At 44.3% G+C, this 24443-nt stretch overlaps 1 protein-coding gene across 1 annotated transcript in view; it reads left to right on the top strand.

The window, feature by feature from the left end:
* PPP1R37 (protein phosphatase 1 regulatory subunit 37) overlaps positions 1 to 24443 on the top strand; it is a 157671-nt gene that overhangs the window by 124995 nt on the left and 8233 nt on the right. The window contains exons 10-12 of the mRNA XM_074937342.1: positions 5737 to 5903; positions 7824 to 8796; positions 20629 to 20719. Of these exons, the coding sequence (XP_074793443.1) occupies positions 5737 to 5903; positions 7824 to 8796; positions 20629 to 20711 (1223 nt within the window). The 3' untranslated portion in view covers positions 20712 to 20719. The remainder of the gene's footprint in view (positions 1 to 5736; positions 5904 to 7823; positions 8797 to 20628; positions 20720 to 24443) is intronic.

Genomic DNA, 24443 nt, shown 5'->3' with positions numbered 1-24443 from the left:
TTTGCTAAAGTCAAGATGTATCATGTCCACCACTTTCTCCATATCCACGGAGCCAGTTATCTCATCATAGAAGGCAATCAGGTTTTTAGGCATGACTTGCCCATGGTGAATCCATGTTGACTGTTCCTGATCACCTTCCTCTCCTCCAAGTGCTTCAAAATGAATTCTTTGAGGAACTGCTCCAGGATTTTTCCAGGGACTGAGGTGAGGCTGACCGATCTGTAGTTCCCCGGATTTTCCTTCTTCCCTTTTTTAAAGATGGGCACTATATTTGCCTTTTTCCAATCATCCGGGATCTTCCCCAATCTCCATGAATTTTCAAAGATAATGGCCAATGTCTCTGCAATCACATCAGCCAATTCCCTCAGCACCCATGGACTTTTTTTTTTTTTTTTTTTGCTTGGGCAGTTGCGCTCTCAGAACTTGGGGGTGGCAAATTTTTTGCTTGGGGCTGCAAAAAACTTAGCGCCGGCCTTGCCCATTCACCATAGAGTCTTTCGACCAAGCTAGGACCTGAAGCTTTATGGGGGGGAGAAAACAATCAGAAAAAAACTTTCTTTGCATTGGAGTGGACTTTTTCAGGCATTCTGTGTACCCAAATGCAATGTTTTGTCTTTGCTAGTCCCTTTTATGATTGCAAAGCAATTTCCATTATATATAATCCCTTGGTTTCAAGTGCTCAAAACTTTCCTAACTCTTTTGAATTGGTCTGTGAATCTTGGTGAATTTTTGGAAATTTGACCGAAGTCCTTCCAGTCATGTGTAAGCTAGGAGAGTGTGGGGAAAATACAGTATTTCAACTGTGGGGGAAAAAAAAATTATGATGATGTGTTTTTAGTTGGGAGGATAGAACAAAATTTCCTGAATTCCTTTGACCTAGAAATTTGGCGGGTATATCATCCTTGAGGTGTAGTGCTTGTTTTGCTAATAACACTAACGAATATTAATCTGTATGTTTTCTCTACCACATACAGTCTGAAGGTCCCTTAATTTAAAAATATGACGTTAACACTGGATGCGTGAGACCAGTGCTTCTCAAGCTATCCGATGTGGGGGACCGGCAATTTTTTTTTTCCAACGTGCGCGCAGACCGGCAGCCGATGGCTCGCGGACCTACACCGGTCTGCGGACCACCACTTTGAGTAGCGCTGCATGAGATTATCATCTCGAACTTATGGATTGCGTAGTGGGATTCCTAGTTCTTTAAACTGCTGCAGCCCCGCCAGCAGTTCTTTGAGCCAAAGAAATGTTTTGGAAAGGAATCTGGCAAAAGGGCTGCAAGAGCTTCCTGGTTGGGGAAGCTCTGTGTTGGCTGAAGGGAATGAGTATGAGCCTGGGACCTATGAGGTCCTGACTTCCATTTACCCTCCTTCACTGAATCGCCTTAATTTTCTGTACTTTACGACTTTTATTAGGTGAAGCTTCTCGACTTCTTGGGGAATGTCTTGTGTCCTAGTGCCCCACCAATAAATGGTTTTGTTTCTCTGTACCTTAGTCAGTCAGATGGGGTATTAGCACTGCTCACCTTCAGTGATGCTCTTCGCTAAAGTTATGTAACTAGAATTGGTGCCTTCAGATTACCTTAATTAGTCCTTATTGGAGGCCTCAGATTTTTTTGGATTTTTCTTTGGACTCTCTTGCATCCCTTTTAACCTCACTGTTCCCCCCTTCCCTCCACATCAACCACTGTCCTCTCCCATGGAATTTCTAGAGTTCTTTCCTCCTGCAGGATGGCTAAGCAGCACCTGAGGGATTCTACAGGAGAGGTGGTGATAGCTTCTTCACACCAAATATTGAGATGGCAAATAAGGGGGACTATTAAAACAACTCACAAATAAACCTTTTGATTCCAATAAAACAGATGGTCTGACCACAAGAGACAACCCTTCATATCAATCTCCTGGAGTTCAGAATGGTCAGAAATGCCTGTCTTCATCTCCTCCCTCTCATCAGACACAGATCCATCAAAGTCAGGACAGACCATGTGGCCTGCATGAATCAGTTGGCAAGGAGGGGCAAGATTGTGCCAAAACAATAAAGTTGTGGAATTGGTGCATAAAGCATCACATAAGGATATCAGTAATGTATCTGCCCAGCATACCAAATACCACGGACAACACACTCTGCAGGTGTTTCCCCAAGAATACACGTGGGAGTTTGATTCTCGGGTTCTACTGTGAATCTTTCAGACTTGGTGGTTTTCCAGAAGTAGACCTTTTTGCCACACCCACAAACAAAAAATGCTACCGATTTTGTCCAAGATGTGTGCGTGTGGGGCGGGGTGTTTAGGTTGCAGTTCACTGGGGGACACCTTCCTCCTGCATTGGATGGACAGACTGTTGTAGTAGGAAGAGCGCCTGAGACATAAGCCCTTGTGTCAAAGGCCTGGTGTGAGGCAGAACCTGCTCACAGAATCTGGCAAGAACAGGGCTGATATTGCAGAAATACACGTTCCTAAGAAGTGCTAAGCACAGAGTACTTACGCAAACACATCTCAATATCAAGTGGTACCAGAACGCCCCAATATCAAGGATGGTACAAAAACATTCCCCAAGGATAACAGGAACACCCTGACCCTTCCTAAAAGATAAGGATAACTCTACGTAATAAAAATATTTTGATCGAACCAATATGTACAAGGTAATAACTAGCCACGTCAGAGGGCAGTGAGTATGTCAGAGGCAGTACTAACTTGTTTGTATCAGGGTATAAAAATGCATCTCAGAGGGAGTATCTTTGTCCAGCCAAGGGGGGAATGGAAAGTCCTTAGTCCTTCACTAAGCTGCGTCCATTGTCACAGGCATACATGTCTTAGTATCTTCGTAAAGTCTGCAAGGTGCTATTACTGTGCTTTATCGACAATAAACCTGGCCTGGTGCCTTCGTACCTTAACAAATCTTGTGGTCATTGGACGGTTCACTCAAGGTCTGCTGTGCTGTCTGTCTGCACAGAGCTGGGGCAGCACACAGGGAAAACACACGTGCAGCCAAACATCTAACCACAACTGTTTTATGCCTTCCCTCTGATGCCTCTCATTCTCAAGGTGATAAGATCAAGCAGAACAATGCCAGAGTCATTCTGATAGTCCTGACGTGGTCGAGAGAAGGGCTTTCCCTTACTGTTTCACCATGTTCTCTATTCTCTGATAGATCTTTCAACTGTCTCTTAATTCCTCTCTCAGGATGCCAGACCCCTGACACATCCCAGCTTGGTCATTCTTTGCCTCAAGTCATGGTCCCTGAATGGTTCTCGGGGCTAGATCCCTCTTGATCTGCGGAGGTACAACATGTGCTATTAAATAGTAGAAAAATTTCCACCAGAACTTACCTCCAGAACTGGACATGATTTGGCCACTGGTGTGAACTCCACAGTACTGCTTCTGAATCTGCCCCAGTTCCTCTCATTCTGGAGTACCTGTTGCAGCTTAAGAAATTGTCCCTCAATTGCATCAAAGTTCACCTGGCTGCCCTAACAGCCTTTTATACTACTATAGAAGGTTTTTCTTCGTTTGCTCACCCCACAACCACGAGATTTGTGAAAGGCTTAGGGAATCTGCTCCCATAAGTAAAGGTTCCTACGTCTGTTTTGGACCTGAATTTGATTCTCAAAAGCCTCACGAAGCCCTCATTTGAACTAATGGCCACCTGGTCCCTCTTGAATTAATCAAGAAAACAGCCTTCCTAGTGGCGATTACCTCCACCCGCAGAGTCGGAGAGGTTGGGGTTTTAATGGCAGATCCCCCTTTTACAGCATTTCACAAGGATACGGTGTCCTTATGGCTGCATCCCAGGTTTCTCCCGAAAGTAACTTTTGAATTTCACCTGAATCAGACCATATACCTGCCGGATTTCTTCCCAAAACTGCATGCTTCCAACCAGAAGACTATTCTCCACACTCTAGATGTCAAGAGGGCGTTATCCATCTGTCTGGATAGAACTAAACCATTCTGTAAATCCAGTAGACTATTTCTTTTGATTGCAGACAAATCTAAGGGTTCCACCATTTCTACCCAGAGACTCTCGGAATGTATTTCCAAGTGTTTTATAGTTTGCTACCAGGCTGTTGACATTCCACCCCCCACCAGCATTTTGGCACACTCGACCAGATCACAGTCTATATCTATAGCTCTCCTTAAAAATGTTCCCATTCCAGAAATCTACAGACCCGCTAGATGGTCTTCGGTACATACTTTCTTTAGACACTGTGCCTTGGTGGATGCCTCCAGGTCTGATGCTGCAGTTGGCAATGCAGATCTCTCTTCTGTGATGGACTCCATTCTGAAGCCCCCTCCTCCTACTGGGGCTACTGCTTGGAAGTCACCAAGACTGGAACACCCATAGGGACACTACTCAAAAAAGAAGTGATTACTCACCCTGTACAGTAGTTGTGGTTCTTTGAGATGTGTGTCCCTATAAGTGCTCCACGACCCACCCTCTTTTTCTCTGCTTTGGAGTTGCTTCTGAGACATGGGGGTGCAGAAGGAACTGACCCATACAGAATAACATAGCCTTGGTGAAGGGCACGAGGATACCAGTGGTGCATGTGCAGGCCAAACGGACACTGCTAAGGAAAATCTCTGATCAAGGGCACATGCACACCAAGAGTGGAGCACCCGCAGGGGGGATACATCTCAAAGAACCAGTGTTATTGCACAGGGTGAGTAACCTCTTCTTAAAGTCTTAGAAGACATGGTCTCTTCCACAGAGAGCCGACAATCTATTTGCTTATGAAGCATCTAGATGTTTTGGAATCCGTGTAGTAACTTACTGGTATGTATGTATGAATGAGTTTTCCAAACTGTACTTCGATGGGAATATGAAAATTGTCAGTTGCTATGTTAGATTTATAGTTTCTTTCATCTTAAAAGATCCCACTCTGTATAAACTGTATATACAGGAAACACTTGAGTCCCCTCTGAAAGTCAGGTACTTTTGGTTTAGAAAACATCTGCTTAACAATGCATAAAAGAACACCTGGGTTTATGACAGGAAGTGAAGAATACCATCTTCAAACTGCAGAAAGAAAAGGAGGACTTGTGGCACCGTAGAGACTAACAAATTTATTTGAGCATAAGCTTTCGTGAACTACCGCTCACTTCATCAGATGCATGCTGTAGCTCACGAAAGCTTATGCTCAAATAAATTTGTTAGCCTCTAAGGTGTCACAAGTCCTCCTTTTCTTTTTGCGGATACAGACTAACACGGCTGCTACTCTGAAACCTGTCATCTTTAAACTGTAGCAATTGGTGGAATGTGAAGGCAAAATGGCATTATAAAATTGAAATACAGCCAGAGCATCAGTGCTAACACCTTTACTTGGCAGAAAGTGCCTTGGGGTCTTTTATTTATGGGTGACCAGGATGTTGTATTTTCAATTCATTGAAAACAAATAGAGTTAATACTTAGATTTTTGTAGAGCAGATTGTTACAATAGCAAGAATCTGGACAAAATTCTGTAATGAGAAATGGGCCCCATCTCACTGAGCCTTAAAGCAGTGCTACTCAAAGTGGCGGTCTGCGGACTGGTGCCAGTCCGCGAGCCATCGGCTGCTGGTCTGTGGGCACATTGGAGAAAAAAAAAATGCCAGTCCCCCACATCAGAGAGCTTGAGAAGCACTGGTCTAAAGTACACACGTAAGAACCTTTCTCTGTTGTTTATGGGGAGCATGTTGTGAGCCAGTTTCTTTTTCTTTTCCATTGTCATGGTTCATCATTGGAGGTCTTTATTCCCCTGCAGGTGCTGTGGCAGTAGCAGAATTCATTGCAGAGAGTCCAAGACTCCTTCGACTAGACCTGCGGGAGAATGAGATTAAAACGGGGGGTCTGATGGCATTGTCCTTGGCACTGAAGGTCAATCATTCTCTGCTCAGGCTGGACTTAGACAGGGAACCGAAAAAGGAGTCTGTAAGTTGCACTGCATTTTTTGTGCCTATGAACTTTGTGTGGTTCTAGACTGACATTACGTCTCAGAGAATATTCATTCCCTCTCTAAAGCTTCCCACCATAGCCAAGCCCATTCCTATAAACAACCAAAGCAGGAACCCCCCAAACTCAGTGTTCTAATGCTGGGTCTAGCAGAGAGATAAACTTCTCGGTGTCTTTTTTTGGTCATTGTGCTCCCCAGGGTCATTGTGCCTGGCTCTCTCATCTGCCACAGCAACATGTTGAAGGTAGGCCTGTCCTTTGTCACATTCATCAGGGGCTTGTTACTTTGAAACCTCCCATTGGAAAGCTCCCAATGTCATGTCACATAATATGTCATGGCGTATTAATGGGGTCCTAACTAAGCTGTTGACAGCTCCTTTTGAGCACTTGATGCCTTTCAGCTCAGGCTTCCAATATGCAGAGTCATTTTCCTGGTGGCATTGACAGTAAATGAGCTTGCTGTAGACTCTGGTGACTGCACACCCTCCAGTGGGTCATATCATGGTAATGGAGTTAATCAGTCAATCATTCTGCTAATGTTTTTCCATATCAGTGTACCTGTCCAGGGGATTCTCCTCTTCACAAGCTGTAAAAAGGTCCTTTGGATTCTTATCTACTCAGACAATCCACCAAGCTTTTTCTCACTTAATGCCTACTCTGTAGTTTCTGCTCTCTGAGAAAGCCATGTATTTAAATGGCTGCTAGACTCTCTCTCACTGTAAGGTCATATTGAGGCTCGTTGTGTGTGGCACAAGTCTGCTTCAGCAGACTTGATCTGTTCCCATCCAGGAAATTTTCAAGGCAGCCACAGGGGAATTCTTTGTATGCATTCAACAAACACCACTGTTTTGATTCATAGATTCTAAGGGACCGTTGTGATCCTCTAGTCTGACCTCCTGTATAGTGCAGGCCATAGAACATGATTAGGCCTCTAGATAGGAATCAAAATTTGATCTGTTAGAATTTTTCTGAGCTGGGGCATCCAGACTCTGATCTTTTATTATTTTTTACTCCGTTTTTGGAATACCTTTATGATCTTCTTTCCAATTTCTTAGCGAAGTCTCTCAGTATACCTATATCCTTCAAAACCTCGATGTATACCTTTTTATACCTTTAAAAAATGTTAATTTTGGCTATTTTAAGATGTGTTAGCCTTGGCTACGCTTCCTACAGTGTGGTGTTTGTCATTGTATCTTTAGCAAAATGATAGTTACTTACTGGTAATAATTGTTCTCTAAAGATACCCATGACATCACTTGCCCACCAGTCATTCCATAGAGTTGAGTCAGTCCTTTCTATACCTATGGGAGTGATTTGACCTGTTATTTTTTTAATATTTGCATTGCGATGGCACTGAAATCAGACCCCAAATCAGGATGAGTGGGGGTCGTCCGATCACACTGGGTCTTGAACACAGTGAGAGACCATCCCTGCCTCAGTGTTACAATTTAAAAAGGAGTCCTCCTTGGAGAACAGCAATTACAAATATGTAATTTTCTCATTCCATCTTGTATCAAGGCAGGAAAGCAAAACAGTCTATTTCTTGTAGTCACTTAATGAGAAAGCTTTACTACCTTTTAAAGCCAAAACCTATTGGCTTTGCTAACAAAGTCTCCTTGCTTTTAATCAAGTACATTCAAATACAGTAGATGGACCGATTATTCTTATAACTGCAATAGATGTTTGCTGAAGTTTACTAGTTGGTTTACCCACCCAAGTGGAGTTAAAGTTTTATCGCTGTTCCCATATTCTGTGCGTAAGCAATTGGATAGCCCGTAAAATTGATGCAGAAACGGATTTCTGCACCAAGATTGAGTCGTGCCGAGAGAGCTGTAAATATGCTATATGCTGTATCTCAGACTATTTGCAGTTTCAGCAGTGTTTCTCTCCCTCTTGCAGGTGAAGAGTTTTATTGAAACCCAGAAGGCTCTTTTAGCTGAAATCCAAAATGGTTGCAAGCGCAACTTTATTCTGGCCAAAGAGAAAGAGGAGAAAGAACAGAAACTTCAGCAATCTGCCTCTATGCCAGAGATCACCATCACTGAGCCGATTGAGGAGGGACCTGTGGAAAACAGCCAAGGTGATGACACAGCAGCAACACCTGAAGGAAATGAAGTGGGGGAGACTTTGGTGTCCAAAGAGAACAGGCATACAGACAAGGCAATAAACAGTGACAAGGATGGGGTGATATATTCAGACTCTGACACAGATGATGAGGTAGACCCTGGGTTAGAGACTAAAGATCTCAGTAAATCACAGAAACAAAATGATTCTGTTCATGTAGATAATGTGCCCCAGTCATTTCTTTCTCCTGAAAAGACAAGGGATGCATTTAGCTCAGAGGACAGAAGTGCCCCTTCAAACATGACTGAAGAAACAAAGTGTGAGCCCAAAGGAGGGGGAAGCATTGGGACTATACCAGGGGCTCAGGCACATGCTAACACTCAAGAAAATGAGAGGAGAATTTCTGTTTCCAGTCCTGGGCGAGGCCATAAAATCTTTGTAGTGACACGAGTGGAAAATCTACCAGAGAAAACAGCAGAAAACACTACACGGCTGAAGGAGAATATCAGCAACCTGCAAGGCAATGCAGTGAAACAGTCTAAACTGATGGCTCAAACCCTACCTATGAAGACTGAATTTTTGGACTTGCAGGCAAATGGGACTGTTTCCACGTTGGCAGCCAACTTGGAAAATGCACCATCAGCAGGAACCCCTGGATCAGTTTCAGAAAAGATGAACTCTGGGCCATGCGAGATTACAGTTCATGAAACTCCACTTCCTAATGGGCTAAAGACAGAATTTGTTCATGCTCTACCAGATACGTCCTTAGGTTGTGATGGGAAAATGGGGAGCTGTGCTGTCGAGCATGGTAAGACCGCTTTACTTTATTCTAGAATTTATTCTCTGTTGTGCTGAACTTGGATCTTCAAAACAAAGTGCTTTCTGATCCCTTGTTCCTCAGCTCATGTTCTTGATAGCCAATAAAAAACATTTCAAAAGTCTGTCTCTTGGGGCTAGTACAGGATTGTTCCCTATTCTATTTTCTGCAGTGTTTTAGCTCGTCTAATTCTGAATATTCCAAGCTTCTTCCACCACTATTCTTTGAACTTATTCCACAGTCTGATCGGTCTCATGGTCAAAAGGTTTTTCCCAATTCAGCCTGAATTGCATCCTGATACTCCTAGCTAGACGTGTTTTAATTTATTTTTTAAGGCCAGAAGGAACAACTATGATCATCTAGTCTGACCTCCTGCATAACACAGATCAGAGATTCCCGCAGGAAATTATTCCCCCCTTCTATATGAGTGAACACTATCAGTCCTAATACCTTGAGGCTCTAGTTCTGGAGCTTCTCTTTTATGTGGACGTTGTATTTTGTGAACTAGGTCCATGGTTCTCGACCATTAACACAGCATGATTCCATGTCTACAAGCAAAAAAGTGTTGGGACCCCCTCACATCTACCCCAAAGAGCAGAGTGAGTGTTCTCACCCCCCCACCCCGCCCGACCCGTTCGCAGTCACCCCTGAGAGTTGAGGCCTCGTTTATTTTAGGAAGATACGCAGTTTTAATTTTAATTTAAAGACTCCAAATGACCACTTGCCTCAGTAAGCTGTTCCAATGGTTACTGATTGTGTCCTCTTAAACATTTTTCATTTTGTTTTGGTTTTACACCGTTCAAATAAAGGTACTGTAGATTTACTACTCTAGACATGAAGATACGGTTTGTTACATTGACCTGTTAAGGGCTCCCTAGGATCAAGGTTTGCAAGATGTAGTAGAAAAGCCTGTGTGGACCTTATGGTTTGGGGAGACCACAGAGGAGAATAGTTCTTCGGACTTCAGTCAGACAAGGGGAAGTTAAGAAGTACTTCTTCCTTTCTTCAAGCTCCCTGGATGGGGACGCTAAGTAGGTTTGGGTCCTTTCACCTTCCTCCAGACAGGGCCAGTTATCCTAACAGAAAGTCCCCTACTGATTGTTCAGCTACCTTGGAGGATCACAGAATAGCAAGGGCAGCTTCAGTATTTCCATGAGGGGATAACCCAACTGCTATGATTAGTGACTCTTAGTCGTTTGGCAGTGCAATAGTTTCTCTTCCTTCTGTGTCCCAGATACTACTGTCACATTGTTCGGAAACACGCGAACAGGGAAAAAGATTCAAACCACCACCAAAGTCCTGCTATGTTTTGAGGCTGTCATTCCATTTCCTGCCTGAGAAGTATGTCCTGGGAGCAGTGATTTTCCTACACCCTCCCCCGAATTCCCCCCCTCCCATTTTTGTGAACTAGTTACATGCCAATTTAGTGACTGTTTGGAAATTTGAATTGAAATTGAAACATTAATACACACTTTAAAAGCATATACAGTGTATCTGAAAAAGTATAATAGATTTGAAAAGTATGACCATAGACTAGCTTCCGTATACAGCTGTTGTTTTTTATGACAATGTCAGTGCATTCATTTCGGTGATGTTGGCCAACCTAATAATTTCAAATGATGATTTGTAAGCAAAGTCAAAATGAGCTCTCCCTGACAGCTAGTGATGAGCTAGGGGCTGGGGGGAAAGCTTCAGGACCAGATTGTATTTACATTCACACCTAATCTACCTAGGTATCCAGCAAACAGAGCTGTGATGCCCACGTGATAGATTTTGGCTGGGGTTAGGTTACAATCACTTGAATGCGGGGAGAGGGGATGAAATGTTGTTCTTACTGTATGAGTAAAGGGCAGTAGAACTGTACTTAGCCTGTGCTGATTGAGGGCATCAAGAGAGAGGGTGGGGACCTGTCCCTCTCCACTGTTTAAAGACAGAGCTGATTAGGCTCCATAGTCTCTTTCGTTCTGTTAAGTGACCACTGCAGCTGAAATCACTGATAATCAGGTCTAAGTGCTTAGTCCTGCTGTGGGACAGTGTTTCTGTGGAAGACACAGCCCAGACTGCACTAGCTGTGAGGTTCCCCCACTGAGAGCTCAGCTGAAATCACTGAGAGCTGGGTGGAACCTCAAGAGACCAACTCGCAGAGGTCACGGTGGCAGGCAGCAGCAGAAGGTGACGGTGCAGGGCCATTGGCAACAGAGCGATGGAGTGAACGGTGGCACAACGAACAGCAGTGGCCAGAGCGAACAGTGAGCAGCTGGAGGAACGAGCAAGGTGCCTTCTTGCCCCCTCCACCTGGGAGGTGTACTCATGTGAAAGCACCTCTGAACGATGAGTCTCCACTGACCAAGGACAACACCGGTGAGTGGGGTGCGGTGGAGGGGAAAGTGAGGGGCACATTAAATAAATATTTGTTTGTTGGACTATATCTTAGTGACTTTGCTCCAGAATGCTAGATTTGTGACTGGGAATGGAAACTTTATATAAATATGTTTCCTAGTAGGCCAAGATTTTTAAAATCCATTATTTGCCAAGGTTATCATCTCACATCGTTGCCATCTTGAGAGATCATTATGTTGGGGAGTTTCTGTACTAAACATTTTTATTATTATAATTAATTTTTACATAAGAATGGTCATACTGGGTCAGACCAATGGTCCATATAGCCCAGTATCCTGTCTTCCGACAGTGGTCAAGGCCAGATGCTTCAGAGGGAATTAACAGAACAGGTAATCATCAAGCGATCCATCCCCTGTTGCCCATTCCCAGCTTCTGGCAAACAGGCTAGGGACACTCCGAGCATGGTGTTGCATCCCTCCCCATCCTGGCTAATAGCCACAGATGGACCCATTCTCCAGGAATTTATCGTTCTTTTTTTAATCCTGTTATAGTTTTGGTCTTCACAGCATCCCCTGTGTTCCACAGGTTGACTGTATGTTGTGTGAAGTACTTCCTTTTGTTTTTTTAAAACCTGCTGCCTATTAATGTCATTGGGTGACTGCTAGTTCTTGTGTTATGTGAAGGATTAAATAACATTTCCTTATTCACTTTCTTCACACCAGTCAAGATTTTATAGACCTCTATCATATCCCCCCCAGTCGTCTATTTTCTAAGCTGAAAATTCCCAGTCATTTTAATCTCTTCTCCTGTTTCATACCCCTAATCATGTTAGTTGCCCGTCTCTGTACCTTTTCCAATTCCAATGTGTCTTTTTTGGGATGGGGTGACCAGATCTGCACAGAGTATTCCAGGTTTGCACGTACCATGGATTTATACAGATGCAATATATTTTCTGTCTTATCTATCCCTTTCTTAATGATTCCCAACATTGTTTGCTTTTTTTGACTGCCGCTGCACATTGAGTAGATGTTTTCAGAGAACTATCCACAATGATTTCAAGATCTCTTTCTTGAGTGTTAACAGCTAATTCAGACTCCATCATTTTGTATGTATAGCTGAGATTGTTTTGTGCATTACTTTGCATTTATCAACATTGAATTTCATCTGCCATTTTGTTGCCCAGTCACCCGGTTTTGTGAGATCCCTTTGTAACTCTTCGCAGTCTGCTTTGGACTTAACTATCTTGAATAGTTTTGTATCATCTGCAAATTTTGCCACCTCACTGTTTACCCATTTTTCCAGATCATTTATGAATATGTTGAACAGTAGTGGTCCCAGTACCGACTCCTCAGGGATACCACAATTTCTCTCTCTCAATTCTGAAAACTGATAATTTATTCCTACCCTTTGTTTCCCATCTTTTAACCAGTTACTGATCCATGAGAGGACTTCCCTCTTATCCCATGATGGCTTACTTTTCAAAAGTCAATTTAAATTAAATACATTTTTTTTAAATTGTTTTTTTAGAAATCTAGGCCTGTTTTGTTTTGGTGTATTTTGCATTATCTTTATGTTAAATTTGCATTATACTAACAAAATATTTAATTTATTCATATCTCTTTTATATGTTGCAGGTCAAAGTGAAAATGAAAAGACCAAAAAACAATACAACAATTTTTCTACTCAAAGGCCTCAAAAACTAACCAAGGTGAAGAACACATCAAGAACCAAGAATATATCAAAAAGAAAAGGAGTACTTGTGGCACCTTAGAGACTAACAAAATGTATTTGAGCGTAAGCTTTCATGAGCTACAGCTCACTTCTTTTTGCAGACACAGACTAACACGGCTGCTACTCTGAAAAGAACATATCAACATGTCATCTGATGGGTCAAGTGGTGCATCTACATCCGGCCAGCCCGAAGCACAAATACAGCTGCCTACTGAAGAAACAGTGTCTCCAAAACCTAAAGGCAGTTCCCGATGTTTGTTGGTCGAAGTGTTCCCATTTATTAAAGTTACAAAAGATGGCTACTGGCGCACCTCTTGCAAAAAAGCTTACGAAGAAGGAAAGCTTCCCAATGTTACAATTGGTAAAAGTGGAGGACTTTGGTTTGTCAGATGGATCAGCAAAGCCAGTGCTGACAAACTACATGAAAAGGCAGCAAAACACCAGGCCTCTGGAGTGCATCAACATGCAGAAAGCCTTATAAGCCCCCTTTCAAAGCCAATTTTAGAAGTACTTAATGAGGCTGTTAAGAATGCTGGAGACACAACCCAGTTCATGTGAACAAACATGGCTGTGGCATCCTACTTTCTATTTAAGCAAGAGATACCACACACTACAAACTGGAGGCCAATGTTAAGTGCATGGTCACTTGTTCATCCTGAAGTTGAACACTGGTTCCGAAGAAGACCAGCAAATGCTCACTCTCTTTCTGCAAGAAACTCAACTGACTGGCTAGAAGCATGCGGTGCAACAGTGAAAGACTCAACATTTGAAAAAGTGGAGAACTCTCTCACCACATTCAAAACATTTGCATACGTGGCTGATGAATGCACTGATGCAAATGGTCATCAAGTATTAAGTCATTGTGTACATTATCTTGATGTCAGTGGTAGGCCAGTAGATGCATTTCTAGATCTTCAAGTTATAGAAGACACATCGGCTGCATCTGTGACAATCCATATCTTAGAAGAGTTAAATGCTTGTCAATTGGACCCCAAAGAGATGGCTGCTTGTGCATTTGATGGAGCTGCAAACTTCTCTGGAAGACATGGTGGAGTACAAGCTTTGCTCGGAGAAAAGTGTAACCCTGATCTCTCCTATACACACTGCAGAGGCCATTTACTCCAACTAGCACTAGTACGAGCTGCAGAATCTTCAAAAGACATTAAAAAGCTGTAAATTTAATGTCTTCATTATATTCTTTTTTCAGCAAGAGTCCAAAGAGACTGATTTCAGAGTAGCAGCCGTGTTAGTCTGTATTCGCAAAAAGAAAAGGTGTACTTGTGGCACCTTAGAGACTAACAAATTTATTTGAGCATAAGCTTTCGTGAGCTACAGCTCACTTCATCGGATGCATTCATCCTGAGCTACAGCTCACTTCATTGGATGAATGCATCTGATGAAGTGAGCTGTAACTCACAAAAGCTTATGCTCAAATAAATTTTAGTCTCTAAGGTGCCACAAGTACTCCTTTTCTTTTTGCAAAAAGACTATCTTGGAAAATATAGAAGATACACTGGGACTGAAGTTCAAATTACTCCAACCCAGGAAAACCCACTGGCTTTCTCATGAGCGATCCTTGGCTGTTGTCTTAAAATTACTCCAGCTGTTATTACTGGCTTTGGAAAGTATCTACCAAGATGGGATGGATCTAAGTAGTGAGGCTGGTGGATTACTTTTGCTGCTACGTCCAGAGAAGACTATTGCCATTCTCTCTCTACTATGAAACCACTTGGGTCATTAAACAATGCCATCCAGACATCTGCTACAACAGTAGTAGATCTTTGTCCAGCAACAGAAACTACATTTGGATCAATCAGAGAGCTATCCATGGAAAAAGTACTGGAAGAAGCAAAGACTTCAGTCCTGAAATTGACTGATGAAGGCATTTATATTAAATCCTTAAGTGAAGAAGACAAGAAGTGTTTGTTAAGACAACTGAAAAAGTACACAGACTTGATTCTTAAAAATCTACAACAGCAACTTCTAGATTCTACTCAACCTCTACGTAGCTTTTACAGATGCCTGTCCTATAAAACACCGACCGTTGAGTGGAGTGAGGCACTACCAGCAATGGGGCTGCCATGTGCTCAGGACAGAATAGAGAATTTGAACACAGAGTGGAATATCATACCACGAATGAATGAAGATTTGACTTCAACTTCTTTTTTATCATCACTAGTGGCTCGACCCGATCTTTGTGCTCTGTTTCCTGGGATGAAAGAAGTAGGAATTCATCTCTTGCTACTCCCAGTCACAACAGCTACAGTTGAGCGTTCTTTTTCATCCTTGAATAGAATTTTGTGTTCTGAAAGAAGTCTCCTTCTGCCTGATCATGTGAATGAACTAATGAGCATATCAATTAAAGGAATGGAAGTACCGGACACACGAGAAGCCACCAAAGATGAACACATTGCATTCAAGAAGTTCATTAACAGAGTTGTGCAAAATTATAACAAGAAACCAAGAAAGACGTAGTGCTTCATAGAAGGCTTGAGTAGCCAACTTTAATTTGTGTGATGATTTTAAAACATGAGTTAAATCTAATAAAATGGTCATGAAACATTTTTCAGTTTTTACTATGATGCCATACAGCCCACCTTCACCCTCACAGTCTCACCCCTCATCGGCCCTGACACCCGCCCCTGTAAATTCGAACACACACCCCCCCATCCCCCAATTTCAATTCCTGGGGAAACCACTGCCTGGGAGCTACCTGGCTATGTTCCACACTAGCATGCTGTCAAAGGCTCTAGTCTGCGCAGAGATGATAGTGCGAGTTCTTCACTGATTGTTGCAGGTGACAGGAAAATGGCAGGGATTAGTTATAATAACATAGATAGCTGTGACCAGCACCATGCTTTCCTCAAGCTTCCTTGCAGAACGGTTGGCAAGGGGTTTGCAATTCCTTCTTCTGTGACCATATGTCAAAGCCTATGACCCATTTCTTGACCCAGTCTGCCCTGGGATCAGAAGTCAGGCTCTTTTTCTTTCTAAGGGTTGGATGATGCTTGCACAATATTAAAATAAATATAAATACACTGGTTAATCAAATTATCCACATGCCTTGGAACACATGCCATCATCCCTTGTGCATGACTTTTTAGTATTTATATATTATTTGTATGATGTTAACACCTAGCTCTAGCCAAGGACTAGGACCCCATTATGCTAGGCATGATTCTAATACAGAACAGAAGGCTGCAGCAAGAGCTTATGTTCTGATAGGGGAGAAAAAGGAGGGACTTGTGGGATGGGAAGGGAAGGCGAGGTGAGGGAAGGTGCAGGGAGATTACTGATAAACCTGGGAAGCTGAGTAAAACATACCGCCTCCTCAGCCACCCTGGAACCTACATGACGCTTATCAAAAGCTCAGGTTTTTCTTCCAGAAGAGAAGAGACCAGAGCTTTTCCTGTGGGGTGACTTGGGGTCTGGGGAGGCACGGTGTGGCTGGGGGGGGAGGGGCTCTCGTTGGCCCAGAGCTTCTCTGGCTGTGGTGGCAGGGGGTGGCTCAGGGATCCAGCTGGCCTGGGACTCCTCCAGCTGCAGAGTGGGGGGGCTCGGGGCTTCTGACCGTGGGGGGGTGCAGGCGGAAAGGGTGGAGCTGGGGGCTAGCCTCCCCAACGGGGAGGCTCCACCCATCCCAACTCCCATTGACTCCAAGCGAGAGCTAGATTGAGGATCCCCGAGGAGGCATAAGTCACCATAAAGAATGTAGTTCACTTGTTTCATGGGTGTGTTTGGCTTTGTCGGGCTGGCATTAGAAGCCCTTAGGTTTATTCTTATTATTGTAACATTTAGAGGCCCAGTCAGGCCTCTTTGTGCTGCTTTTGTCACTATAGTCAGCATATCAAAGGCTTATGGAGATAGGGAGTAGATGAGATGGGTAAGAAGTTGCCTTCTGGACACTTAAAACTGTAATCCCTAACTAAAGCTAAGCTTGAGAGCTTACATCCCCTTCTGCGCTCTGCTTTCATTGTTCCTGCTTCATGGAAATAGAAAATGACTTGCCCAGACCTTCCCACAACCCAAACACTTCCCAAAGGAGGCCACCTGGCCATACAAGAAACCTAGCTTTGATTTCCAATCCTAACTTATCATTTCTTGGGCCAGCCATAGCTGGAAATTCTCTGCATTGCAGGGGTGTGGTTACAGCTGGAGTCTTTCACTCCCTTGGCAAAACAGTGCTCATTCCCTAGGGAGGAAGTGTCCAGTGTCACTCTGTAGTGACCTTTCGGACCAGTTTAAGGGACGTTCAGTTTTGTAAACTAATTTCTAAAATTGCCATTTCTGATAGCTCGCTCTTGAAACAGTTCATAGCATTTTTTAAAAAAAGATTGCTTTTATAACTAGTTTTATGATGGCTTTTTTCCGTCTTGATGTTGATTTTCTAAAAGAGATGCTCTAAGTCAAACAGGAATTATTTTGGGAGTTCTATAGCTTGGGTTATGCAGGAGGTCAGACTAGGTGATAGTGGGCTTTTCTACCCTTGGAATCTGAATCTATAAGGGTTGCTCAGCAAGGGAGAAGCTGCCTAACTGACCATAGAAGGGAAATAATGACCATTCCTCTGCACATGGTGCTGTCAAATGCCCAAAGTAAACCAAAGAAAAGCATAGAAACTTTTTTTCCTAATAACTGGATTTTAGGAATCATAGGCCCCAGTCCGGAAAACACACACAATCAACTCTTAGCATGTGAGCAGGCACATTAAACTCAAAGGATTGCTCGCTTGCTTGAAGCTGAGCATGTATACAAGTGTTTGCAGGCTATGTGCTTGAGTGTGCAGTTTGCTGTAATTTGCAAAATGGTATGCTGTGGGGGGGGGGGGCTTTGCTCTATTTTTTTTATTTTCTAGAGCTGCTCAGACTAGTCAGAAATAGTGTTCATTCAGCTAATTTAGCCTGCTTTTCTACATGGAAATTATCTGTGAACTGACTGATTTTTAGGAGTACATTTATTTGTGATGGCTTGACCTTTTTTCATTCTTTGGTATGAAAATATGCCCACAGGTGGTGGTTGGTCAGAAATGCAGGTTTGAATGCTTGTCATCGGTACTGGGGCCTGAAGGCAAGTGTGTGTAATTGTTCACTATGTAACCCAGGTGTGACCAGGTGCCTGGGATGGACCACATTAAGAATGCCACACTTGGGGCAGACTACAAGAAACGGCAAACAATCCCCAAAACTGGTGGTTTATTTATACTTAGTTACCAAGCCAGTGACAAAAGAGCTTCTGCAGTACCACACTGGTTAACCAGAAGCCAAATACAGTCCCCCTTGAGGCATTCCAGCCCTGGGCTCTCATCCAGATGAACAAGTCTAATATAGTGAGAGGCTACTGAAAACCCAATTCACCATATGTAAGGTTCTTACTAATCCCAAAGGATCAGACACTTATCTCCAGGTCAATATATAGCTCAGACCTTATCCAAATACCTTGCTGTCAGCCAATCTTTAATAAACTAAGTAAAGATTTATTAAAAAAATAAGAATTATAAATAGTTAATGGATCATATGCATACAAATGATTGCAAAGTCCTTATATCAGATTTGTAGCAGTGATGGAATAGAGTGCTGGCTTGCAAAAGCCTCTCTGGTATCTTCCAGAAGATTGGAAGGTCTTTGGTCCATAGTTTAAGATGCTCCTTTTTGTTGTAAATTCACAGTCAAGAGAATTAGAGCAGGAAAGAAAGAAAATGGAGATGTATTAGATGTCTTTTATACCCTCTGCCATGTGCATGGAAATGTACTGTCCCAAACAAAGCCCATAGCCTCTTTGTATGGAAAGTTACTGGCCCAGATGGAGTCTTGGGTCACATGAGAAAATCACGTGCCACTACATGTTTTGCTGAATCAGAGGGGGAAGTCATTGACTCCTCACTGTCTGAGGCACCCGCAGGAAGGGCCTACTGGGCAGGATAAGATTCTTCAAAGGCCCATTGTCAGAGCTGTGTGTCCTTAATGGGTCATCAACACATAGCTGCCTAGCCCTGATGTAAATCTATCTGGGGTGGGGTGTCACCCTGGCATACAATGCAGGTTTGAGATGCAGATGCATAGCCAGTATTCATAACTTCAGATACAAAGATGATACATGCATATAAACAGGATAATCATACTTAGCAATTCATAACTTTTCTATTAAGAATAATAGAATCATAGAATATCAGTGTTGGACGGGACCTCAGGAGGTCATCTAGTCCAACCCCCTGCTCAAAGCAGGACCAATCCCCAACTAAATCATCCCACCCAGGGGTTTGTCAAGCCTGACTTTGAAAACCTCCAAGGAAGGAGATTCCCCCACCTCCCTAGGTAACCCATTCCAGTGTTTCACCACCCTCCTAGTGAAAAAGTTTTTCCTGCTACCACTGAGAACAGTCTAGATCCATCCTCTTTGGAACCCCCTTTCAGGTAGTTGAAAGCAGCTATCAAATCCCACCTCATTCTTCCTTCCCGACCCCAATATGGCGATCAGCTAAACCCTGAGCATATGGGCAAGATTCACCAGCCAGATACCCAGGAAAGAATTTTCTGTAGTAACTCAGATCGCACCCCGTCTAACATCCCATCACAGGCCATTGGGCCTATTTACCATGAATAGTTAACATGATTTTGGCAATTAATTGATCTTTATCCCATCATACCATCTCCTCCATAAACTTATCAAGTCTAATCTTAAAGCCAGATAGGTCTTTTGCCCCCACTGCTTCCCTTGGAAGGCTATTCCAGAACTTCTCTCCTGTGATGGTTAGAAACCTTTGTCTAATTTCAAGTCTAAACTTCCCAGTGACCGTTTATATCCATTTGTTCTTGTGTCCACATTGGTACTGAGCTTAAAGAATTCCTCTCTCTCCCCGGTATTTATCCCTCTGATATATTTATAGAGAGCAATCATATCTCCCCTCAACCTTCTTTTGGTTAGGCTAAACAAGCCAAGCTCCTTAGGTCTCCTTTCATAAGACAGGTTTTCCATTCCTGGGATCATCCTAGTAGCCCTTCTCTGTACCTGTTCCAGTTTGAATTCATCCTTCTTAAACATGGGAGACCAGAACTGCACACGGTGTTCCAGATGAGGTCTCACCAGTGCCTTGTATAACGGTACTAACACCTCCTTATCTCTACTGGAAATACCTCGCCATAAAAAAAAAAAAATTTGCTTGGAGTACTGCAGTTAATATGTGGGAATAACATGGTCTTTTCTTTTTTCTGATGTATAGTACACTTTACTTGTGTAATAGGTTGGCATATTGCCTAGAACTAATTTGATTGATTAGAGAAACAAGATTGAAAACGTTTAATAAATTTAAAAAAAGAGAAGACCCTTCCGGTCAGCATTCCTAGTGTCACTTGGTTTTAAATGGGAGGGATCTGTATTTTTATTGAACGGAGCGAGAATGGCATTACTGTGCAGTAATTGGGCTCCACATAGGGTATCTGGGTGAAGTTGTAGGGCTTGTGTTATATAGGAGGTCTGATGAGATGATGTAATGGTTGCTTCTGTCATTAAATGCTAGGAAACTCATAACCTTTTATTGCTGTGTCTCTTTGCTCCAGTCTCTTTTTTTTATAAATTAATACAATAGGAGGGAAACAGCATTATGTTTGAGCACTTACTCCCAGTCCATCCCATGCTTCCTAATTTACGTGCCCCATTGATCCCAAATTTGGAGAGTGACATAGTGTTTGTTTCTTAATGAAAATTGATTAGTCTTAAGGTTGCTGATTAATGAGGTTAATCCTTGTTTGTTTTCAGAATTAAACTGTTCCAAGAATGAGAAGGAGCTGGAGGAATTGCTCCTAGAAGCAAGTCAAGAGACAGGGCAGGAGCCACTGTGACACTTTAGGTAAGGAAGCTTTGCTAGGTTTGAATGGTATTCCGGTCACTGACGTAACAGAATCGAGACAGAAGGAGACTAGAGTTTCTGAAAGCTGCTGCTGTTGCTGTGATGAAGAGAACAAAGACTTTTTTTCTCCACCATTTTTTCTACAACATCCTAGTTGCCAGAATAGCTCTGGGTGTGAGACAGGCTGGTGAATCTGTGCTGTCTTCATTCAGGCACAGTCAAGCATGTCTGTAATAAAAACAAATTCTAGACCTAGGTCAACCTGACTTCACACACCCAAAATATTTTCCCTGTGCAAAAAATAGTATGTGATGATGTAATTGTATCAGAATGCATACGCATAAGGAGGTGACAGTGTTAGTGTGGCACAGGTGTTCCTTGTGGTATTTCCTAACTTCTGAGGGCCTGACTTTACAACCCGAATATTGTGGTTTCAGTGCAGTTTTTTGTGTATAATTTATTTATATCAGTGGTTTTCAACTTCTTTCATTTGTGAACTCCTGAACAATTTCAAATGGAGGTGTGGACCTTTTTGGAAATCTTAGATATAGTCTGCAGACCCCAGGTTGAAAACCACTGTTCTATGGCATTGACAACCTTTCATGGACCCCTTAGGCATAGACTGAAGACCCCCAGGGGTCCGTGGACCACAGGTTGAAAACCACTGATTTATATATATTATATATATGTTTCTAAAAGTATGTTACCATTGTCATCCACTCATAAAACTTCTGTAGGTGGAGAAGCTATACAGATCTATGTGATGCAGAGAGGATACATTACCGGATAGGTGCAGGCCCAAAGAGCTCTCCAATCTGAGTAAACAGTGGTACAGACTGAGTGGAACATCTGTTTCATCTTCATGAGGCTGTGGCCTATCCTGGTCTCGTTCACTGGCATTGTCCAGATGATATGATTTACCCTGGCTGAGCATTAGATCATCTAATCTCACCCCTGTATATCACAGGCCATTAAATTTAACCCAGATATTTAGCCCCAAGTATTTCAGTCCTCAGGAGACTAAACTGATGTGTGCCACAGGAAGAGAGCAGAAATGATCAAGGTGCCACGAATGCCTGAGGCCCCTGCAATAGCAGGGAATTGATTAGGTGAGATGTGGTCAGATGATCTCAGCAGGCAATCCACTGCAAAGAAAGGCGAAAAAACCCCAAGATCCCTGCCAATCTGACCTGGGTCACAGTCTGTTGATCAGTATGACCCTGAGCATGTGAGCAAGGCACCCCAGCCAGGAATCTAGAAGAGAATTATCTGCACCGCCTCAGAGCACTGGTCCATCCCAGCTGGTGTCCCATCTCCAGCCATGGCCAGTCCCTGATGTTTCAGAAGAAGGTGGGGAAAAACCCAGCAACCCCTACTGAGAATACATCTAGTCAACTGTGCATTATGGGGAAAAAATGGTGGAGGAATCGTAGAAGTGTAGGCATGGAAAGAACCTCCAGATGTCCTCTAGTCCACCCATCTGTGCTGAGGCAAGACCAAGTAAACCTAAGCCATCCCCGACAGATGTTTTGTCTAACCTGTTCTTAAAAGCCTTCAATAAGAGGGATTCCACAACCTCCCTTGGTAACCTATTCCAGAACTTAACTATTGTAACATATCTTAACATATATGAAGACTGTTATCAGGTCTTACCTCAGCCTTCTTTTCTCTCGACTAAGCATGCCCGGTTCTTCGAGTGATTGTTCATGTCCATCCAACTTAGGTGTGTGCGCTTGCCACATGCACCGGTGCTGGAAGTTTTCCCCTCCGTGGTATCCGTAGGGGACCGGCTCTGGCGCCCCCTGGAGTGGCGTGCACATGCCACGGTATATAGGGCACCGCCAGTTCCCCCCACCCACCGTTCCTTCTTGCCGCCAGTGACCGTGCTGGAACTGTTGCTGCTTCAGTTAGCACTCTAGTTGCTCTTCCTTACAAACTAGTTACCTTCTGTATTGTACTGTATATAGTTTTATAGTGGTGTTGATAAATCCCTTAGCTATAGTTAGAGACTTTGTAGGTCCCGAACGGGACTTTGCCTCAGGACAGGGCATGCCCCGATCCCCAAGCTTTAAGCCCTGTGATCGCTGCAAGAGGCCCATGCCCTTTAGTGATCCACACAGCAGTTGTCTGCGTTGCCCGGGCAAAGGATACGTTAGTAAGAAGGCCAAAAGTTGCAAGTCCTTCAAGCAAGGACTAAGAAGGAGCGCAGAATTCGTTTAAGACTGCTGCTTATGGAGTCAGTCCTCACTCCGGCACCGGAGCAACGCTCCAACTCGGGACTGAGTACCGTGACCTCAGTGTGCAGCGCCCCACCAGGACCATCCACTAGCCGGCACCCGTCCCCATCCATGGCTCCAACCAAGAAGGAGGGTCGAGGCCAGTCTCCAACCTCCCACAAGGGAAAGGATAAGACTGGGTGTGAGCAAGGTCTCAGGTCGGGCAACTCTTCACCCATGTCAGGATCTGGGCCCAAGCTCCGGGGGGAGCGATGTAGCCCAACACGCTCCCCACTGGCTACCCTGGATAGCGGAAGAGACCTCTGTCAGCTTCAGATGCCGTCCACGCCGGAGGCCCTGCAGGTGGTGCAGGAGATCATGTACCTCCTGGTGCCGCCCACACCGGCTCCAGCAGTTCTCCGGTCACAGGATAAACCCACTTTCAGACCATTTCGGTTCTCACCTCAGCAGCACCGTTCCCCGTCACAGGTAATGTCCCGCCAGTGCTCGCCGTCCCATAGCCACCACGCATCTGACCGCAATAGGCAGACACAGCGCAGCCCTGTTCGGTCCCCGGACCTTGGGTACAGGCAGAGAGGCTCGAAGCGCAGCTTGCCGGCCACCGGGAGCAGACCTTTGGCGGCACCCTCACCCCACCCCCAGCAGGAGTAGCAGTTCTGGCACCCGGTATCTCTGAGACCACAGTACCGCTCCAGGGATCCACTGAGAGATCAATGGTACTATTCTTCGGACTGTCACTGATCCCATAGGAGGGCATCACCGCATGCAGGTACTTCCCAGCACCGAGCCCGTTCCTGATCCTGGTACTGCTCCTCATGCGCGAGACGTAGATCTCCGGCTCCAAGCCTGGTCACCTGGGAGCGACCACTCAGGATCCAGCCCTGGTTCGGAGCAAGGTTCCCTGACGGTGGGACAAGCTCTGGTATTGGTGGTACGGGCTACATTGTCAGCACCAAAACCAGCCCTGTGACCTCAGGCACAGTAGCCGATGCCGTGGTACCCACTGAACCTGTGGGGGTTCACACAGCCCTCCCAGGCCGCCTGCTTGGTGTCCAGAGCCTCGGAGAGACCAGCTGCCTCTCTCTCCCACCCTCCTCCGATGCACGAAGCCTCGGGCTCAAGGACCCCGCAAGTCCAAGAGGGAGCAGGGGAAGAAGCCCCTGGGCCACCTATGGTTGGGGAGGACCCTACGGTACTGGCATCTTTCTCATCGTCGCCAGATGAGGCTATAGTGGAGCCCCCTCCCCCAGTTTCTCTGAATCTCGCTAATGTGCACCAGGAACTACTGAAAAGGGTCGCTGCCAACCTGGGTCTTCAGGCGGAAGAGCTAGAGGAGCCCTCGGACTCTCTCTTCGATGTCCTCTGCTCCACGGCACTGGCCAGGGTGGCTCTGCCCCTTCATGATGAGGTCTCTAAGATCACTAATGCCCTGTGGCAAACTCCCTCCTCCCTGCCCCCCATCTCCAAGAGGGCTGAGCGCAAGTACC

This window comes from Natator depressus, chromosome 23 (genome assembly GCF_965152275.1).
Source record: "Natator depressus isolate rNatDep1 chromosome 23, rNatDep2.hap1, whole genome shotgun sequence".
NCBI lineage: Eukaryota > Metazoa > Chordata > Testudines > Cheloniidae > Natator > Natator depressus.
Note: the sequence above shows the minus strand (reverse complement) of the source record. Positions and strands in the feature narration are given on the sequence as shown.